Source organism: Haplochromis burtoni, unplaced genomic scaffold (genome assembly GCF_018398535.1).
Source record: "Haplochromis burtoni strain Fernald_Lab_line unplaced genomic scaffold, NCSU_Asbu1 Contig_21, whole genome shotgun sequence".
Taxonomy (NCBI): Eukaryota; Metazoa; Chordata; class Actinopteri; order Cichliformes; family Cichlidae; genus Haplochromis; species Haplochromis burtoni.
Window position 1 is genome coordinate 2684079 of NW_024582382.1, and position 16416 is coordinate 2700494.

At 38.2% G+C, this 16416-nt stretch overlaps 1 protein-coding gene across 1 annotated transcript in view; it reads left to right on the forward strand.

Moving 5' to 3' along the window:
* The first annotated feature begins 590 nt into the window (after positions 1 to 590).
* Positions 591 to 16416, forward strand: part of baiap3 (BAI1 associated protein 3) — a 52381-nt gene continuing 36555 nt past the window's right edge. The window contains exons 1-2 of the mRNA XM_005920250.3: positions 591 to 846; positions 11480 to 11625. Coding sequence (XP_005920312.1) covers positions 11489 to 11625 — 137 coding nt within the window. The 5' untranslated portion in view covers positions 591 to 846; positions 11480 to 11488. The remainder of the gene's footprint in view (positions 847 to 11479; positions 11626 to 16416) is intronic.

A 16416-nucleotide genomic window follows, 5' to 3' on the forward strand; every position in this document is an offset into this window, starting at 1 on the left:
GGGGGAAGCATTTTGAAGATGGGGCTGGCAAGCAGGAGGAAAAGAGGAAGAAGTCAGAGGAAATTCATGAATATAGTGATGGAGGACGTTGGTGTGAAAGATAATAGAGGTGATGTGAAAGTAAGGAAGATTATCCGCTGGGCCGAACCCTAAAGGCAGCAGCAGGAGAAGTAGAAGTAGAAGAAGAAAAGGGTGCTCTTGTATTCTGCCCAACTTGTCATCAGAAAACAAATTCTCTTCTAAACCTACCTCACCCCCAAAAGTTAAAAAATAAAATAAATAAAATTACTAACATAAAAATATGTAGCCTAATACATTTTTTTAATTTATTTTTGATTTTCACTTTAAGTCGAGGTAGCAAATGTTGGCCATGTTACACGATAAATGATTCGACTGTTTCGTTTCTATTTCCTTTGCCTTATACTTTTTTTCTCCTTATCGGTTAACCCGGCCAGCCATATTACTTACTCGTGTATAAACAGTAACAATCAATCTACGCAGTACACTTTGTTTAACGATCGGTTGTCCACAAAACGGTCAACGCTTAATAGCCATACATCCGACAGTATTCAAGGGCATTGAAGTATCGCGGCACTTCCTATGGCCATATTTGGAGTGAGCATCGGTGGAGCGTGAGCACAGGAAAGCATTTCGAAGGACTAAAATGAGCTTTTGTCTGTCGTCTGTCATAAGAAAAAAAATCCAAACGTTGTTTTCACATAAGTTGACTGCGCCGCGTTCACAGAGGGAAGCAGCGTCCTGCTGCAGTGAGCTTTGATTCACAGGAACTCTGACACGCAGCAACAAAAGAACATTTGACACTGAGAAAACTGTCAGGAGACACAGGTAAGGTGTTTTTTTTATTTTGAATCATTTAACACCTTACAAAACCCCCCCTTTTAAACTAATTAACCAAAAAAAAATAGAAAAAATGCGTCACACAGCTGCAGACTCATCGTCATTTATAAGGATGTTAAATTGGCACCTGTTGATCTGCATTTCCTCTAGTTGGAAATCATTTAAAATTAGTCTTTTTAAAGGATGATAAAGTTCTGTTGACGCACTGATGATATGAAAGTAGGCTCTACTGGAATAGCACATGAAGGACGACGTGAGGATTTATGCACTGGGCAGCATTTATGGCATTTCTCGTAAAAAGATCCTGCACAATCTCTCTGCCATATGGCCAAAAGTTGCCCCCACTGATAAACATACAGATCATAAACATGGTGCTGCAAGCTTGATCAGAAGCTCGAGGAAACACTGGTATACATTTAATAATAAATATTCATTTTAGTAGAATTATGTTGGCCTTAAACTCTCACAGGTAGATATGATTGTATGGTATCATCATTAGTATTATTACTACTATGTTTTATGCATGTGGTTTTTATAATTGAGCTGAGGGTATAAAGCTGTTTACTCTTCAAATTTCTATAGATACAATGCCCCACACCCATAAAACACACACACACACACTCAGGAAGATAAAGGTAAGTTGGATTTAAACCTTTTGATTTGTTTTTGTTTTTTTACTACTTAATCATGTCAGTTCTAAAGCTTATTGAGCTTATTTGTAATGCTTACTGAGCTTTATGTATAAATCAATGTTCTGTCATAGAGATGTATGTGAAGCGCACCCTCTCTCTTTCTCTCTCTCTCTCTCTCTCTCTCTCTCTCACACACACACACACACGCACACACAAACACCGACTTCTCTGCTTGAAGCGTCTTTTTCCCCAGTGAAAGCCGCAGCAATAGTGAGCTGGTAATTTACCTGAGCTATTTATATTGACAATAATTACATGTACAGCAGATTAAAAGGGTAATAAAAAGGATTATATCTCATCATTCACCATCTGTATAAAACTCGAAGCGCTGGTGGTGTATGAAACAAAACAAAACAAAAACAAACAAACATAGTGATTCTCAATTTTGCAGAAATCATCTCCAGTTCATAATTCCTTGCTCTCTGTGGCCTCCCTTCAGCTATCTCCTTATGAGCCTTGCTGGTGCAGGTCATAGCCCCACTTTAGAGTCATGAGTCCATTAGACATTCATTAATCGTTACCTCTTTTTATCATACAGGGCCTCAGTGGTTATTACTCACAAACCTGTCTATGTAAAAAGCAGCTTGCGCACACTCATAGAGGCATGACAAAAGGTTATGGTAATGCTGTACAAACAGAGTATTCAGATGTTTGGTAGTACGCTATTAATTACAGCCTTTGTGAAGTGTTGCATGTCTTCAGAGAATCGTATTGTAGCTCAGTGTCTTGTAGATGCAGATTGATGTTTTTGCGTAAACTATAGAGCATTATTGCCGCTGCATAATAAGTCAGTGGTTTCTATTTTTGAGAGTAGTGTTACTGCTGCTGAGCGCTTTCAGGGTGACAAAAGATGCATTGTGTGTAGTATAATAAGCAGGGATTTTCACTATTGTTTAAATTTTATATTTTGTGCGTGGCTGTCAGTGGTTTTTGCTGCCTTACTGTGCTGCAGACGCCCTTTACAAAAGCTCACTGCCGTCAATTCCTGGGATTTTCTCTGGCAATCAATTTCCAAGCCGGAGTGCCTGTCATGTGCCTTGACAACACCGACTCTGTTAGCTCCTGGGAATAGACAGCTAAATGTTCAGTGTTTTTTAGGTGAATCATAGATTAGGTGTTATCTGCAGGTGCATACAGGACAGGTCACTACGATGTAATGTCTGCACTTTTTCCCATTGATCCCACTGAAAAGATATTACAGAGAGCTGGCAGTTTAATCCATTTAGCCTTTTGTGTCCCCAAGGGCCAGCCACATAATAACATTCCAGTGACGAGGCTCTTGGATTTGACTTAAAGGTGGTTTTTAACACGGGCAACTCTGCAGAATAATCTACTTAGAGTTATGATATGATCTGAATGTGTAAGCTGCCATGCTTAAATTAAGTTTTGAGGAATATGCAGGTCAAAATAAGCACGTCTTGTTTTATTCAATTACATAAACTGCCACAAAGGGATGGTTAATTGTTCCCTTTTATTTCAGCGACTCAAGGGGAATGTAATAGCATTTCAACTATGTTGATCGAGGTGTCTCTTTAGAGCTGTTGTTAATCAACTATTGCAGAACGCGCTACACTTTTTTGAGGTTATTGATTTTTTATTCTTTCGCTGTCTTTTGGACAGAATTGAAAATATCAAATGGGACCAAGTTAAAAGTATGAACTGTAGTTATTAGCTCATGAGTCACACTGAAATATTCTCAGGACTGAGCATTAGGTGAACTAATGACTGGCACTAAATAGGCAAATGTAATGTCAGTATCAGCTTTGTATTTTGCAGCATTAAAGTGAATGCATTATAAAACCCAGGGTCTTTTTTTCAGCCCTTGCAGAATTCCATTTACCTGTATTTACCGACTCCTTTCCGCTGCTGTTACCATAGAGACTAACCATCCCTATCAGCAAGTCGCCTTTGGCTGCCGGGCTCATTGGATCTCACAGGAAAGAGACACTGGTGAGCCAGTGTTTCCCTGGCTTGATTTCGGCACCAGTGTAGTGAGAAAGGCATTTGCTTGGCTTTGACAGTGTTTCCTTGGCAGCTGGCGCCACACCAATAGTGGCACGTCGACCCATTTTGTCACTATGGGTTGACAGCCGAGACAGAGTGAAATCAGCTGGGAGAAATCCACTCCCGTAATTGAAATGAGTTCACCTGGGAGACAGCTGCTCTGCGGCGCCTGCTACCTGTCAACAGTCCACGCTTGCCAGTCTGCATGTAGTAGATATAATATGATGCCTGAGCAAGTCTTCCACTGGTGGTGCCATAGTGTGGAAGTTGAAAGAGATGCCTCAGGTATTTCAGCTGTGTGGCCTTTGTAAGATGTCATCCACAGAGCATAACTCTGTTAAATAGATGCTCTGCAATAAAGCTGTGACAAGTGGCAAGTGCACACGAAGCCAGCTGGAACATAACATTTATGTTACAATTAATGCTTTTTGAAATTTTTCTAGGCTTGAATTAATTTTTTTATTTTTGTGATATTAACTGACTGACTAAAAAAACTTTTTTTTTGCAATATCTGTTTTTTATACAAATCATATAAATATTTGCTTTACAAGTACAAAGTATCCCATACATACCCTCAGCATGAGCCTTTTCTTTTTCCACTGCACTGTGCTTTCTGTTCCGAATGCTTAAATCTCTGGATAACTGCAAAACTTGTCATTGTTCACTGTCACTTTCCTCTCACCTACAACTCACAATAAAGAACTGGAAGGACTTAACTGTTGTTTCCTGTCAAACACTGAAGAAGCAACATTTAAGCTCTTGAAAAAAGCACCCTGAAAATTAGGCCACAATTGCTTCCTTTATAAGCTACTTTTTGGCAGTCAACCAGGAAACCTAGTAAATTACAAGTGTATCATATGAATAGGAAGCAAACTAAAAATGCCTCATTTATAGCACCACTTGAATATAGTGTGGTCTTTGATTATCATGCAAAAAAATGTCAATATAAGTCAAACAAATAAGTGTTAATAATTGCATTTGTAGGGGACTAGGAGTCTTAACCCTACTGATCAAACATATTTGAACATTGAGAATCTCAAAACCACGGGAAGTCATTCGATTACGAATAACTTTTCTTCTTCGACTGCTTCCTTTAGGGGTCATCGCAGTGGTTCCTCTTCCTCACCATATCCCTAGCATCACCATCTCTAAACCATATATCATAGCAGGTCTTACAGTTTACTCAAATATTGTAAAATATGAAAAAAATAATGGTGTTGTCGAGGCTGGCTGTGTGGCAGGCAGGAGTCAGATCAAAACACAGGACTCTAAAACAAGAGGTAAACTAAAACGCAGCTTTATTGCTGAACTTAAACTAACTACAAAATAATGCAGGTCAAAAACCAAGGAAACCAAAACAACAAGTCTGCTATGGGGATAAATGTCAAGGGAGGACACAACAAAGACAGAGGCAAACTGAAGGTATAAATAGACAAGAGGAGATTGGGGTAGAGTGGAAACATCTGAGAAAACACAGTTGAACTGAATCTAACTAATGAGACAAGGGGGTGCAAAAGTAGGAGGTAAAATAGGAGATAACAAACACTGGGATCAGGACTAAGACATACAAACTTGAATGAGAATTAAAAAGGGATCCCAAAGACAGCACACTGAGAAACCAGACCAACACAGGGACACGACAGAGGAGACAGAAAGGCACACAGACATACTGACAAGCCTAGGGCAGACTGGACAGGAAAGACAAGGATAGAAGGATAGAAAACAAAACTCAAAGAAACACAAACACACAAACAAACAATATAATACTTCAAAGGACAAAATATAGAAGTTGAATGTTTCATTTCCCAAAAGAACAGAATCACAAGTCCACAACAAAAATTAGTTTTAATTAAGTGCTGGCTCGAAGTGCCCAGGACCAGGAAAGATTATGTGAGGATATTATAGTCAGGAGTTAAAATTACATTTTAAAAACATGCAATCTTTCTTAGTCCTGCTGTAATTGCTGGCATGTCTATATGTACAATCACCACCACTGATTCAAAACAGCAAATTTACGCCTTATCGCTACCATTTCGGGAAACATCGAAAATTGCTAAGTGCGTCGAAGTAGAGGAAATTCCAAGAGTTTCCCTCTGTGGTGCACTGGAAACAAAACACTGATGTTATCTAGCAGAGAAGAAGTATCAACGCTCGAGTCTAACAAAGTAAAGTGTGAATTCTCCATGTGGACAACAGATGCCAGCCTCCAGGATCGATAGCATACTCTCCTTTGGCACAGTCAATGATGCAACTTCTACCCCGAGCTTCTGGCTTACTCCGAACCGGAAAGCCGACTGCATGCTGTTCTCTCTGTGCAGTTGGCCTGGTGCACCGACTGACAGTCACACACACAAATACAGTATGTTTCATTTTCTGGATTCATTTGGTGTAAGCAAATTCAATTCAAACAGGCAACCTTCATCAGCACCATCCTAAAAAGACAAAAAAAATCAACAGTAAAATGGGTGCCATCAGCTCAGAATCTCTTCCCACATACCCACCAAGCTAATTATCCTCTAACGTTGATATTGTGTCTTGTAAAAGTCAGAACAAACCCTTCCCCTGGCTCACTCTGTTTCTTTCTCGTCGATGCGCAGACACTGGCTGTCAAATATTGAAAAGGAGTCTGACTGTTTGAGGCTGTCTGACTGTCTTCTGAAACAACTTCTCCATCAATCAAACCCTCTCTCCGTTGTGTCCTTGTCATTTCTTTTTTTGAGTGTTCTGTCTCTTCTTCTTTCACTGTTTTTCGTGGCACAGACACTGTTGCAGTTGCACAAAAGCCACTCATTCATCCAGTCTCAGTCTGCAATCTCAGTCCGATTTATACAAATTTCACATCAAAATTTAAAAGCCATAAGCAGTGTTGATGGGAAGATGTGAAGGGGATTCTTGATAGTCTCCTCATCAGTTACTAGACAGATACAAGCTGCGTGATTAATGAGGTTGCAATCATTGTAAAGCCTTTTGACATGAAGAGTGAAATGAAAAGTAAACACAACTATAAACTGTTTTGCTGCTGCGGTGATTACAAATGTAATGTTAGTGCTCAGAAATGTGGCAGCTAATAAGTGTAGTGTGTTCCTGTGAAAGTTTGGTAATCAACATCAGTTAAGGCTGAGCAAATAATATACTGCTAAATCACAATTTTTCATATAATTCAAGTGAATGAATCACAGATAAGAACTGCAGAGGCCTGAAGTCCAATCTACACAGGGGGGGAAATGTCAGGGTATACCCCTGTGTCTGATCCAGGCACAAAAGAGGGAGGACAGGTGGTGATCAGGCAGGTAACTATTAATCATGTTTCCAGATGTCTACCTCTGAAAACCTCCTTATGACTTTTACATCCTCTAGATCAATCTTGCTGACCAAAGCTCATTTCCTGTCATGTGCTGTCTGAAGTAAGTGTTCAAAACATGGTTTGGGCTTTTAAGGAGAGGTCAAAGTGGAATGCTGCAAAGAAAAGGCGTGTGCTGAATTCATAACACAGTAAAATAAGAATAAGGTCTTAATATGGTCATTTGAGACTATTTTACTTTGTTGCTTGCCACTCTTAAAACTCCAGGAAAAACCAGTATGTTAACATCAGAGGTGGGACACACCAGCCACCACAAAATACAATGTGATCACAATATTTTGACATTTTTCAGTATGGTAAGTATTGCAATAACATATAGTGAGATTTGTAACCTTCTTCAACTGCAAATGATGTCCTGAAATTCAAAGTTTGTCAATATCTGTTTTATCAAAAAGATAAAGCTGTCTCATTTGATGACACTGTCAGCAAAACCTGCCATAAATGTTGAGTTGAGTGCCCTTAGGTTGTCCTCATTGATAAAGACTAATTCAGAATGACAGCAAAATGTTGGCAATCTGTCTGCATTTATAAATTAGATTGTGAGATATGCAAATAATTGTTATCTCTTTGAGGATGATTGCTGTCGGTCCAAGCCTATTTAGTCACCACAAGTAGTGATCGGTACCAGGATGTAAAAAAAACCCCAAAACAATTCCATGTAATTACCATTTAGCCACCAATTTATTTATTTTTTAATTGTGACTGATGACTCCTGTGACTGAGCCATTATTAGGAGCTAGCTTTATCAAGCTAATTGTGTCTGATGTTGGATTTATTTTGTTTGTTTGGTTGTTTTTTTGGGCCGAGTCAATTTGCTAACGTAATCTCACAATAGTGGTGTCTGAGATGAGCCTTCTTTTTCTTAGTATTTACATTTATTTTATAAAATATAGATATTTAGTGTCCTTGTATGAAAAGAATATCACCATGTAAAATATCACAAAATGATGCTCTATTGATATTTACCCCTATTATGGATCAGTAACAAATTGATATGATGTTATATTTTGCCTTTAGAAATTGGTCAGCAAGGTTGAAATTGGTTAGAGTGTGTGTGAAACTGAAGACTGGAAATGGAGTGAAAAGAGTTAACCGTTCATCTGATACCACTCTACAAAACAAGACAGGAAATGAAATACAGCAGGATAATCATCGTCTCTTGATTGTATTTTTAAATAATCACTAGAGCCTAGAATCACAATTAAAAATAAAACATGTTTAATCATCCACACCCTAACTTTAATATTAAATTGCAAGCATTTGTAGATTAAGTCCTAATAAACAGCACGTGCTTCCGACATACATAATGAAGTTCTTTGCTTGACTAAGACAAAAAAAACTGAAGCTTAAAAAAATATTTTTTGTGTGCCATAGTTTTGGTGCAAACTGTGGTTATAGGCTAACCACAGCTGATTTTTGATATTCTTGATATTTTAAGCTTTATATTGTGGTTCCTTCACATATTTGTGTTATTCCTTTACATGGTGAAAATGACAGCATGTGATATTTCCATCCAGAAGAATTTGTTTGATTGTTTGGCTCTGCACGGAGCTGTGACAGCATATGATATTGTTATTAGGACATATAATTTAGTTACACTTGAAAGTCACTATGAAGCCAAAATGAGAATTCACTTTATGACAATTGGCTTTGAGAGAGAACTACTCAGTCTCAGAGAATCGCTTAGCAACACAGTGCCAATCTCTTTCAGGATGTTGCATAGGCTCAGATTTCTAAATTCATATTTCATACTCATGACAGCCCGAGGATAGCTTTCTTTATATATGCTCAGATACCATTTTTGAATTTGTTGAAAAAAAAAACCTGTCATGTTATGAAATAACTATATAAGAAATGAACTATTGGACATAATCTTGTTTAATTAAATGTATTATATGCAAACAACTCTTAGTTATTGTTTGCAAAGATAACAGTCAACCTGGTTTCATCCTGTGTAGCTCAGCTGTCCACTCATTGAATGCTTCAGTAGTGTGTGTGTTGCATAGCTTGATGAATGGCTCCTTAGTTCAATAAGTCTAATTAATGCTGTTACAAATCGGTCATTTACAAGTTAAAACATTCATCATCCAGAATAATTGAATGACCAAGGTCAGTTTGAGATCACTAAGTTCCTTTAGGGGATTTTGTTTTGTTTTTTACCCAGATGGAATTAATAAAGAATTTTTTGTGATCCTGACTTTCTAGCCAAAAGACAGATGAGAGGACTGATAGCACTTGTCCCAAAAATGAATATAAAACGACAGAAAGCAGCTGGTAGTCTTCTGAGCTCCAACCTATAGGGAATTGCCAATCTCTGATTTCTCAAAATCCACCTATCATTAGTCACCACATTCCGTAATATCTGTTTTGTGTAATGTACATAAAACAGAGGGTAAAGGCAGCCAGTTCAGTTATCAGTCTGTGAGCTAAGCCAAGAAGAGCAGCTGAAGCTGCCAGCATCTTATTTACTAAGAGACGCAACACTTGCTATCAATCTTATTAATCAAATTTAAGCGACAAAACAATAACGTTAATTGCCAAGAAATGCAAAACAATCATGTGCAAAAGTTGCAAAATCTCGAGATGTTAAAATTCCCATTCATCACACAATGCTGAATCCCCCAAAATGCAGCTACATCATAGCTACATCAGCCACCCATTATTTGTCTATATTTTGCTAGGAAAATTGGGAATATAATCTTTATTTATTAAGAGATTTATTGACCAATAGTGTTCCATTGTGTGTTTTTCTTTCCGTTTACTGCACTGGCAGTATGTTTGGGATCATTGTTAAGCTGAAAAATGAATATGTTGCCAATCAAATCAGGTATTGTCGGGTGGATCATGCACATACTGCTTAACATTTGAACTAAAGAGTTCAAATTTGCACTCATCCCTCCATAAGATCTCATAAGTTCTTGTGTAATTTGGCATACCTCAGAACAAATTGTACTTTTGCATTAGGCACCTAGTAATAACGTGCCTAAAGGAATTAAAAATCATTTTTTAAGTTGTCTTATTTGTCTATTTTAAGTCAACATTAAGTGGCTTAAACAAACAAACAAACAAAAAAAACCAAATCAATTCTTCGAAAATGGTCAGGTATGAGAACTTGAATAATTACGTTTACATTAATATTTACTGCTTTCATGTAAACTGGTTTTGATTATGCAAGATGTTTTCCCCAGTCACTGCAGGCAGGGTTAATACATGCTAGACAGATTAGCAGCAAATTAAAAGGAAGTGAATAACACTGATTATGTTGATACAATAGTAGTTGATAAGGAGTGGGATACATAAGTATTGTATGTAAGAGAAAGTCTGCTCAGGTCTATGTGTTATATATTTGTCAAAATCATAGCTCCATGAAAATTTATGTGTGCCTGCTGAATTATTGTGACAGCCTGTGCAGACACTGACTTCTAAAATGTATAACAGGAACAAATACTTGGTTAACGTGTGTATAGCTGTCGGTGTTAGTGTCTGCAAGCGAGTACAATCCTAGTCTAGAACAAAGTGAACAGTCAGTTTGTACTTGATGTACTGGAAGCAGGAAAAAATGTGGATGACTTAGCAAAAGAGCAAGTTATAACAGCAAGCAGCAGGGTCAAAGCAGCCGGTTTTGTGATATGCAGTTGTTAGTACCTAATAACTACCTACTAATTCCCAAGAAGGACAAATGCTAAGCCCATTATAGGTTTTGGGATGGCCATAGCTCACTGATGCCTGTGAAAAGCTAAGGCTGGCTCATATTGTAGTGTGAACATGGTGTGATGATCTGGCTAAAGTTCTGCTAAGAAATCCTTGTTCCTGGCATTCATGCAGATATTACACTGCCAACTACCACTTACCTAAAATTATTGTAAACCAGATACCAGTAAAGTGGAAAACTCAGTCCAGTCCACAGATGCTCTACCTCTTACTCATGTCTGGTTTCCTGACACGCTAGAAGATCAAGCGGAGTCTGCGCCTCGAGGAATCTGAACTGTTTTAGCAGTACGATGTAGAATTGCATAAAATTACATCCGCACAAAGACCAGGTCTATAATTAAGACATTCATTTCCAAATTTAGCTTCTACGTAACTCATTTTTTTAACATATATTTTATGGTTCTTTTAATTATAAAACATCTTTTGTGACCATTACTTTTATGCAGCCTTGTTTTTCCACTCTGTCTCTTTTGTTTTGCATATTTTTTTACAAAGTGCAGTAGAAAAAAAAGGGTTCAATTGGCTCTGAGCAGGCCAGACATAAAGGTGAAAGATAAATTGCATACCCTGCAGCATCGGTTAGGTGCAGACAGAAATAGAACACAGCTCCTGTTGAGGAAGAGAATAATTATGTTAAAGGTGAAAGAGGGTGATTATGCAGCTGATTAAACTAAAAGAAGCCTTCAGACCAAGTGTATTTCTAGAAACAAGTAGTTTTATGAATATTGTCTTGTACCTAAAATCAAATGTATTATGACAAACCTTCCCAGATTTGAGCCTGCAAATTACTAACTCTCAGGGGTTGCAGCGAGTTGCAGAGTCTTAACATGTGCTTCCTGTCTCCACTCTGCAGTGAAACATCATGACTACGCTGCTGGACCTAAAAAGTAGTGTGCTGAGGCAGGTGCAGAGGAGCCAGTCGCTAAGGAGCCGAAGGGAGCCTCCTCCTCCGACTGCCAGCAGCCCCCTCACACACTGTCCTGACCCCTTACCTCGCAGGTGAGTCAGCCGGATGCACATACATGTACAAATAGTACCACAAACAAATAAACAAACATTCAATCATATATGTTCACCGAGATTTCCATACCCGCATTCCACGCCACCTCTGAGGAAAAGAACTTTTGTTAGGCAGAAAGATCGACCTGGAAAGGATGTGCAGCAAATTAGGGATATTAAAATGTACCAACGAGTGAAGAGAGTGTCAAGGTGGAGTACATTGAGAAGCTCGTGAATGATGAAAATGAAAAGATGGATGGATGGATGGATGGATGGAGAAAGGTTAGTGAATCACGTGGTAAAAAGATGGTTGGCCCAGGTAACACATCTGTGCAGGGATGGAGATGTCTAGGAGAGAGGGCAGTGAGCTTTTTATTCAGACTGTTTAACACAAAGTTGGAGAGTCAGAGGATCTTTGAGGAGTGGAGAAGAAGTGTACTGCTGTTGATTTTCAAGAACAAGGATGTGCAAAGGAATAAAATGGTTAAGTTGGTTAAATTTTGAGAATATGGGAAAGAGTTGTTAAAGATATGTTAGAAGAGTTCAGTGAGCAACAGTATGGCTTTATTCTGAGAAGGAGCACTACAAATGAAATATGTGCTTTGAGGGTGTTGATGGAAAAGTATAGAGGTCAGAAAGAGTTGCGCTGTTTCTTTGTGGATCTAGAGAAAACATATGATAGGATAACATGAGAACATCTGTGGTGTTCTATGAGGAAGTCAGGAGTGTAGAGAAGTATTCTGTGCAGGAGATGTTTGAGGACAGCAAGGCAGTGGGGAGGTGTGTGATAGGAGTGACAGATGGGTTCATCAGGCATCGCCTCGGAGCCCCTTTTTGTTTGCAATGGTGATGGATAGGCTGACAGTTGAGCTAAGTCTCTGTGGACTGTATATTCATAGACATTGTTGTGGTCTGTCTGAGGTGGAGGTATCCTCTAGAGAGAAGACAAATGAAAGTCAGGAGATGCAAGACAGAATACCTATGTAAATGAGAGGGAGACAGGTGTTACAAGAAGCTGCAAGGAGCAGAGGTAGTGAAGGTGGATGTGTTTAAATGCTTGGTGTCGACCATATAAAGCAACTGACAGTGCACTAGAGAGGAGAAGGAGAATAGAGTGAAAATTTACAAGATAGTAATTAGAGACCTGCTGTGATGAATGATCCTGGAAGAGTTGAAGATGTTAAGGTTTTCAGTGAGAGCAACCAGAACAGTCAGGATTAGAAATTGGTATATCAGAACAGGTTGAGTGTTTTGGAGGCAAGGTTAGAGAGGCAAGGTTGAGATGGTTTGGAAACACTGAATATTGAATTGCCAGAGAGGAGGAAATGATGAAGACCACAGAGAAGATTCTAGGATTTGATGAAGAAAGGCATGCAGAGTTATCAATAACGTCTATCTAATTTTGGGTCATGTTATAGCAGCTTTCAAATCTAATTATGTGTAAAAAAAAATAATGTTGCTAGGCAACCAGGCGTGCAGCAGTAGTAGTTTTACATTAATTCCTTTGGGGTCAAAATGACGTACCCGGCAGTTTTGGGCAAAAGTGTTCATAATTTTTTTTATTTTGATCCCACAACCGCTAACAAGATGAAAACGTGCTTATCAGGATAGAAATGTTATGTCATAGGACAGATCACTCCAAACAACTTTGCATTGATTTATACGAACTTTTCATTCCAAGGGGGAAGTGGGCCTTGAACATCCTTATCACAGCCCCCTCCCCTCACTAGCAGCTGAACACTTCAGCAATCGTTGAGATTCATACCACTGAACTACACTTTATGAGGAATTTAAAAGTGAGTAAAGGTCCCATTTAAAAAAGAAATGTAGCATTGTAGTATTAAAAAGTTCCTGAACTACCTGATCTTTTCTTTTAAAATGTGTGATATACTCCAGCCTCCGCGCAACCCAGAATTGGTTAGATGGTTATTTTACAGCTTCTGTTTTGTTTCTCACTATGGCAGAGAGCTTGACAAATAGTTTTCTCATTTACGTAACTGAAAAAAGTGCATCTTGATTTTATTTTGTCTTTTTTTTCCCCTGTGGTATTGAAAATGGTGTCAAGGATTTTCCTGGGTATCCGTGTCAAGTTTAAACCCTAGTCCCAAAAGGTTCATTCTGTTGATCCGGACGTAATGTTTACAGTAGCAGAAACATTTAAATCCTAGTATTGTGAAACCCTAGTCTCCTGTGGATACTCAAGAGTTACTCAGCGCACAAACATGACAGGTTTTGCAAAAGCCCTAAACACCATTACCATGAGGCAAAAATAAATCTCTGCCAGATGTAGAATCAGATATATAATGCTCATGATAATCTCCCTAATGATAAGCGGAAGTCTCAAAGCTCATTTAAGGAAAAAAAATAAATGTTTTTTCCACATTTTGGCACCTGCAGTGAAAGCACAAAAGACATAGTTCAGTTGCTTTAAACTAGACCTCTCCAAAATCACAAAACACATTTAATAGATGTTGAGTTTTCCCTCATTTAACAGTTTCCTATTACAAATTGAAACATCTGTAAACAACAACTTTTAAGTAAAACCTTTACTGCACTGAAGATCCATCCACAAAGACTGTAGAGTCAGGATTTGACAAAACTCCATCACGCTTTATATCCTACTGTTAAATAATTTGCTGTTTGTGACTAACTGCAGATACTTTAGTCTTCCTCAGGTAGCGAGCTTCATCGCAGTTCTTTCTAAGTAACTACAAAACTAGCAAGAAAACTGAGACCTTATATATTCCTCTTTTGAAGGCACTGTATTCTTGAGTGTATGAAAAACATTGCCTGGTTACTGTGGCTCTGTTACTGTCATGGATATGTCTGTATAGAGTTATGAGGATCATTAACGTAAAAGTGACACATTCACATGACAAAAGCGCCGTGATGGTGACAGTCTGATGAAGCCAGTAATGTTACAGATCCTATTTCTGAAATGAGATTATGGTAGATAGAAACCTTGTGACAGGCCAGTGAATATGCTAACCTCAGAGCTTTTTTATGCAGATAGCTAACAATAGAAAACTAAATGGATAAAACCTATCTGAATCTCTGAAAGGGCACATTAATCTAAATCCAGTATTTTAGTCACCCTTTAAGCCAGTATAGACAGTGGTTGCCCTGTATTGTTCATCTTCATGCCATACACACATACATATTTATCTATACTCTGCAGTATATCCACCTTGTGATGTTTTCTATTTTTTTCTCTCTCTTATAATGTTATTTTTAATTAATTTCTTAAATGTGTTACCATTAGCCTATGCTAGTTATGTTAGTGGAGTTTAGTTTGTTCTTCGCAACAAGTGGAATAGGTAAAAAAAAGAAGAAAAAAAAAGAGTCATCTGATTTATTTCAGTCGTGTTTTGAAGCTTTATATAAAGCCAAAAGTAATCGTATGAACCTGAGGTTTCTATAGCAACCTAAACACAGGCTGCTGCCGTGATGTGAACTTATACTTGTAATAACGACCATTTCTATTTTTAACATTGAAGATAACCTCAATCGCTGCGTTGAACACTAATCAAATTTGAATTTGAAAGTGTGATGCTGAACATACAGATTATTTTTGACGCATTTTTCACATACATTTTAATTCATTGTATTTTTAAGATAACTTAAAGAGGTTTATTGATTTAGGATTTTAATATTTTTAAGCAAAATTAATATCACATAATAGAAGCTGATTTGTGCTCTTTATTAAAGACCTGATTTATTGTCTTCATTAAGCAGTGATTCGACCTGACAGTATCGCACCTTTCTCTCATTTCCCATGCCAGCTTCTTGGTGCTGCAGCTTCCCCACTGAGTCTCAGCTGTGTGCATACCCTGAGCCCTCATCATTAGAGTCAGGCTGTTGATCTTTGTTATCCATTCAGACGCCTGCTGACCTGGATGCACTTTCACTTTAATTGAGAATTTGCAAATGAGGCCGGGTGGATTTAGGCTGCTCCATCCACGGTTGTTGACCCAGTAGTACAGTCGGCTGTCAGAGCCGAGCCCTTTCCGAGCAGAGACCTGCACATCGGAGGTGAACTTTTTAATTCAGTAGAGCAAATTATGTTTTACCTCTATGTGAGCTGGTTTTTTAACAATGTGGAAAAGCACAATACACTGTCAGCAATCGGCTCGACTGGCGGTACAGCATATAAACCCACCAGGGTTTATATTTAAATTTATATTTTGCTTTTTTGTTGTTGTTGTTGTTGCTTGATTACTTTGCTGTCCGCTTCCACATCCGTCAAGAGAAGTAGTCTTCATATTTCACACTTGACTTCACTGTGTTTTGAATCCCCAGCTTGCTTAATGACTCTGACTTCTCAGTGTCACGGTATCGAGGCTCTCGTTTTTTAATAATGCAGAATAACACAGTCAATTGAGAGTGACATTAAACAGAAACCCCTAATGCAATAAAAGTCAACACCTGCTATTGCAAAGTTAGCCAAGACTAGTAAAGCAAAAATTTAAAATATACAAGTCCTTGAAATGAGCAGGACCTACCATGTTTTACTTTATTTTCCTGACTTCCTGGCTGTCTTCCCAAAACCTAGAAAATCTTAGTAAAACTTTATTTCTTTGTGTAGTAATTAAATTTTAAAAGAGCTCAGTAAAGTAGCTGAGAATCTCAGCCTTTAGCATGTCAGTCAAATAATAATACTGCATTTATTTGAGACTGCTTCCAGCATCACATGAGTACAGTGGGGCAAAAAAGTATTTAGTCAGCCACCGATTGTGCAAGTTCCCCCACCTAAAATGATGACAGAGGTCAGTAATTTGCACCAGAGGTACA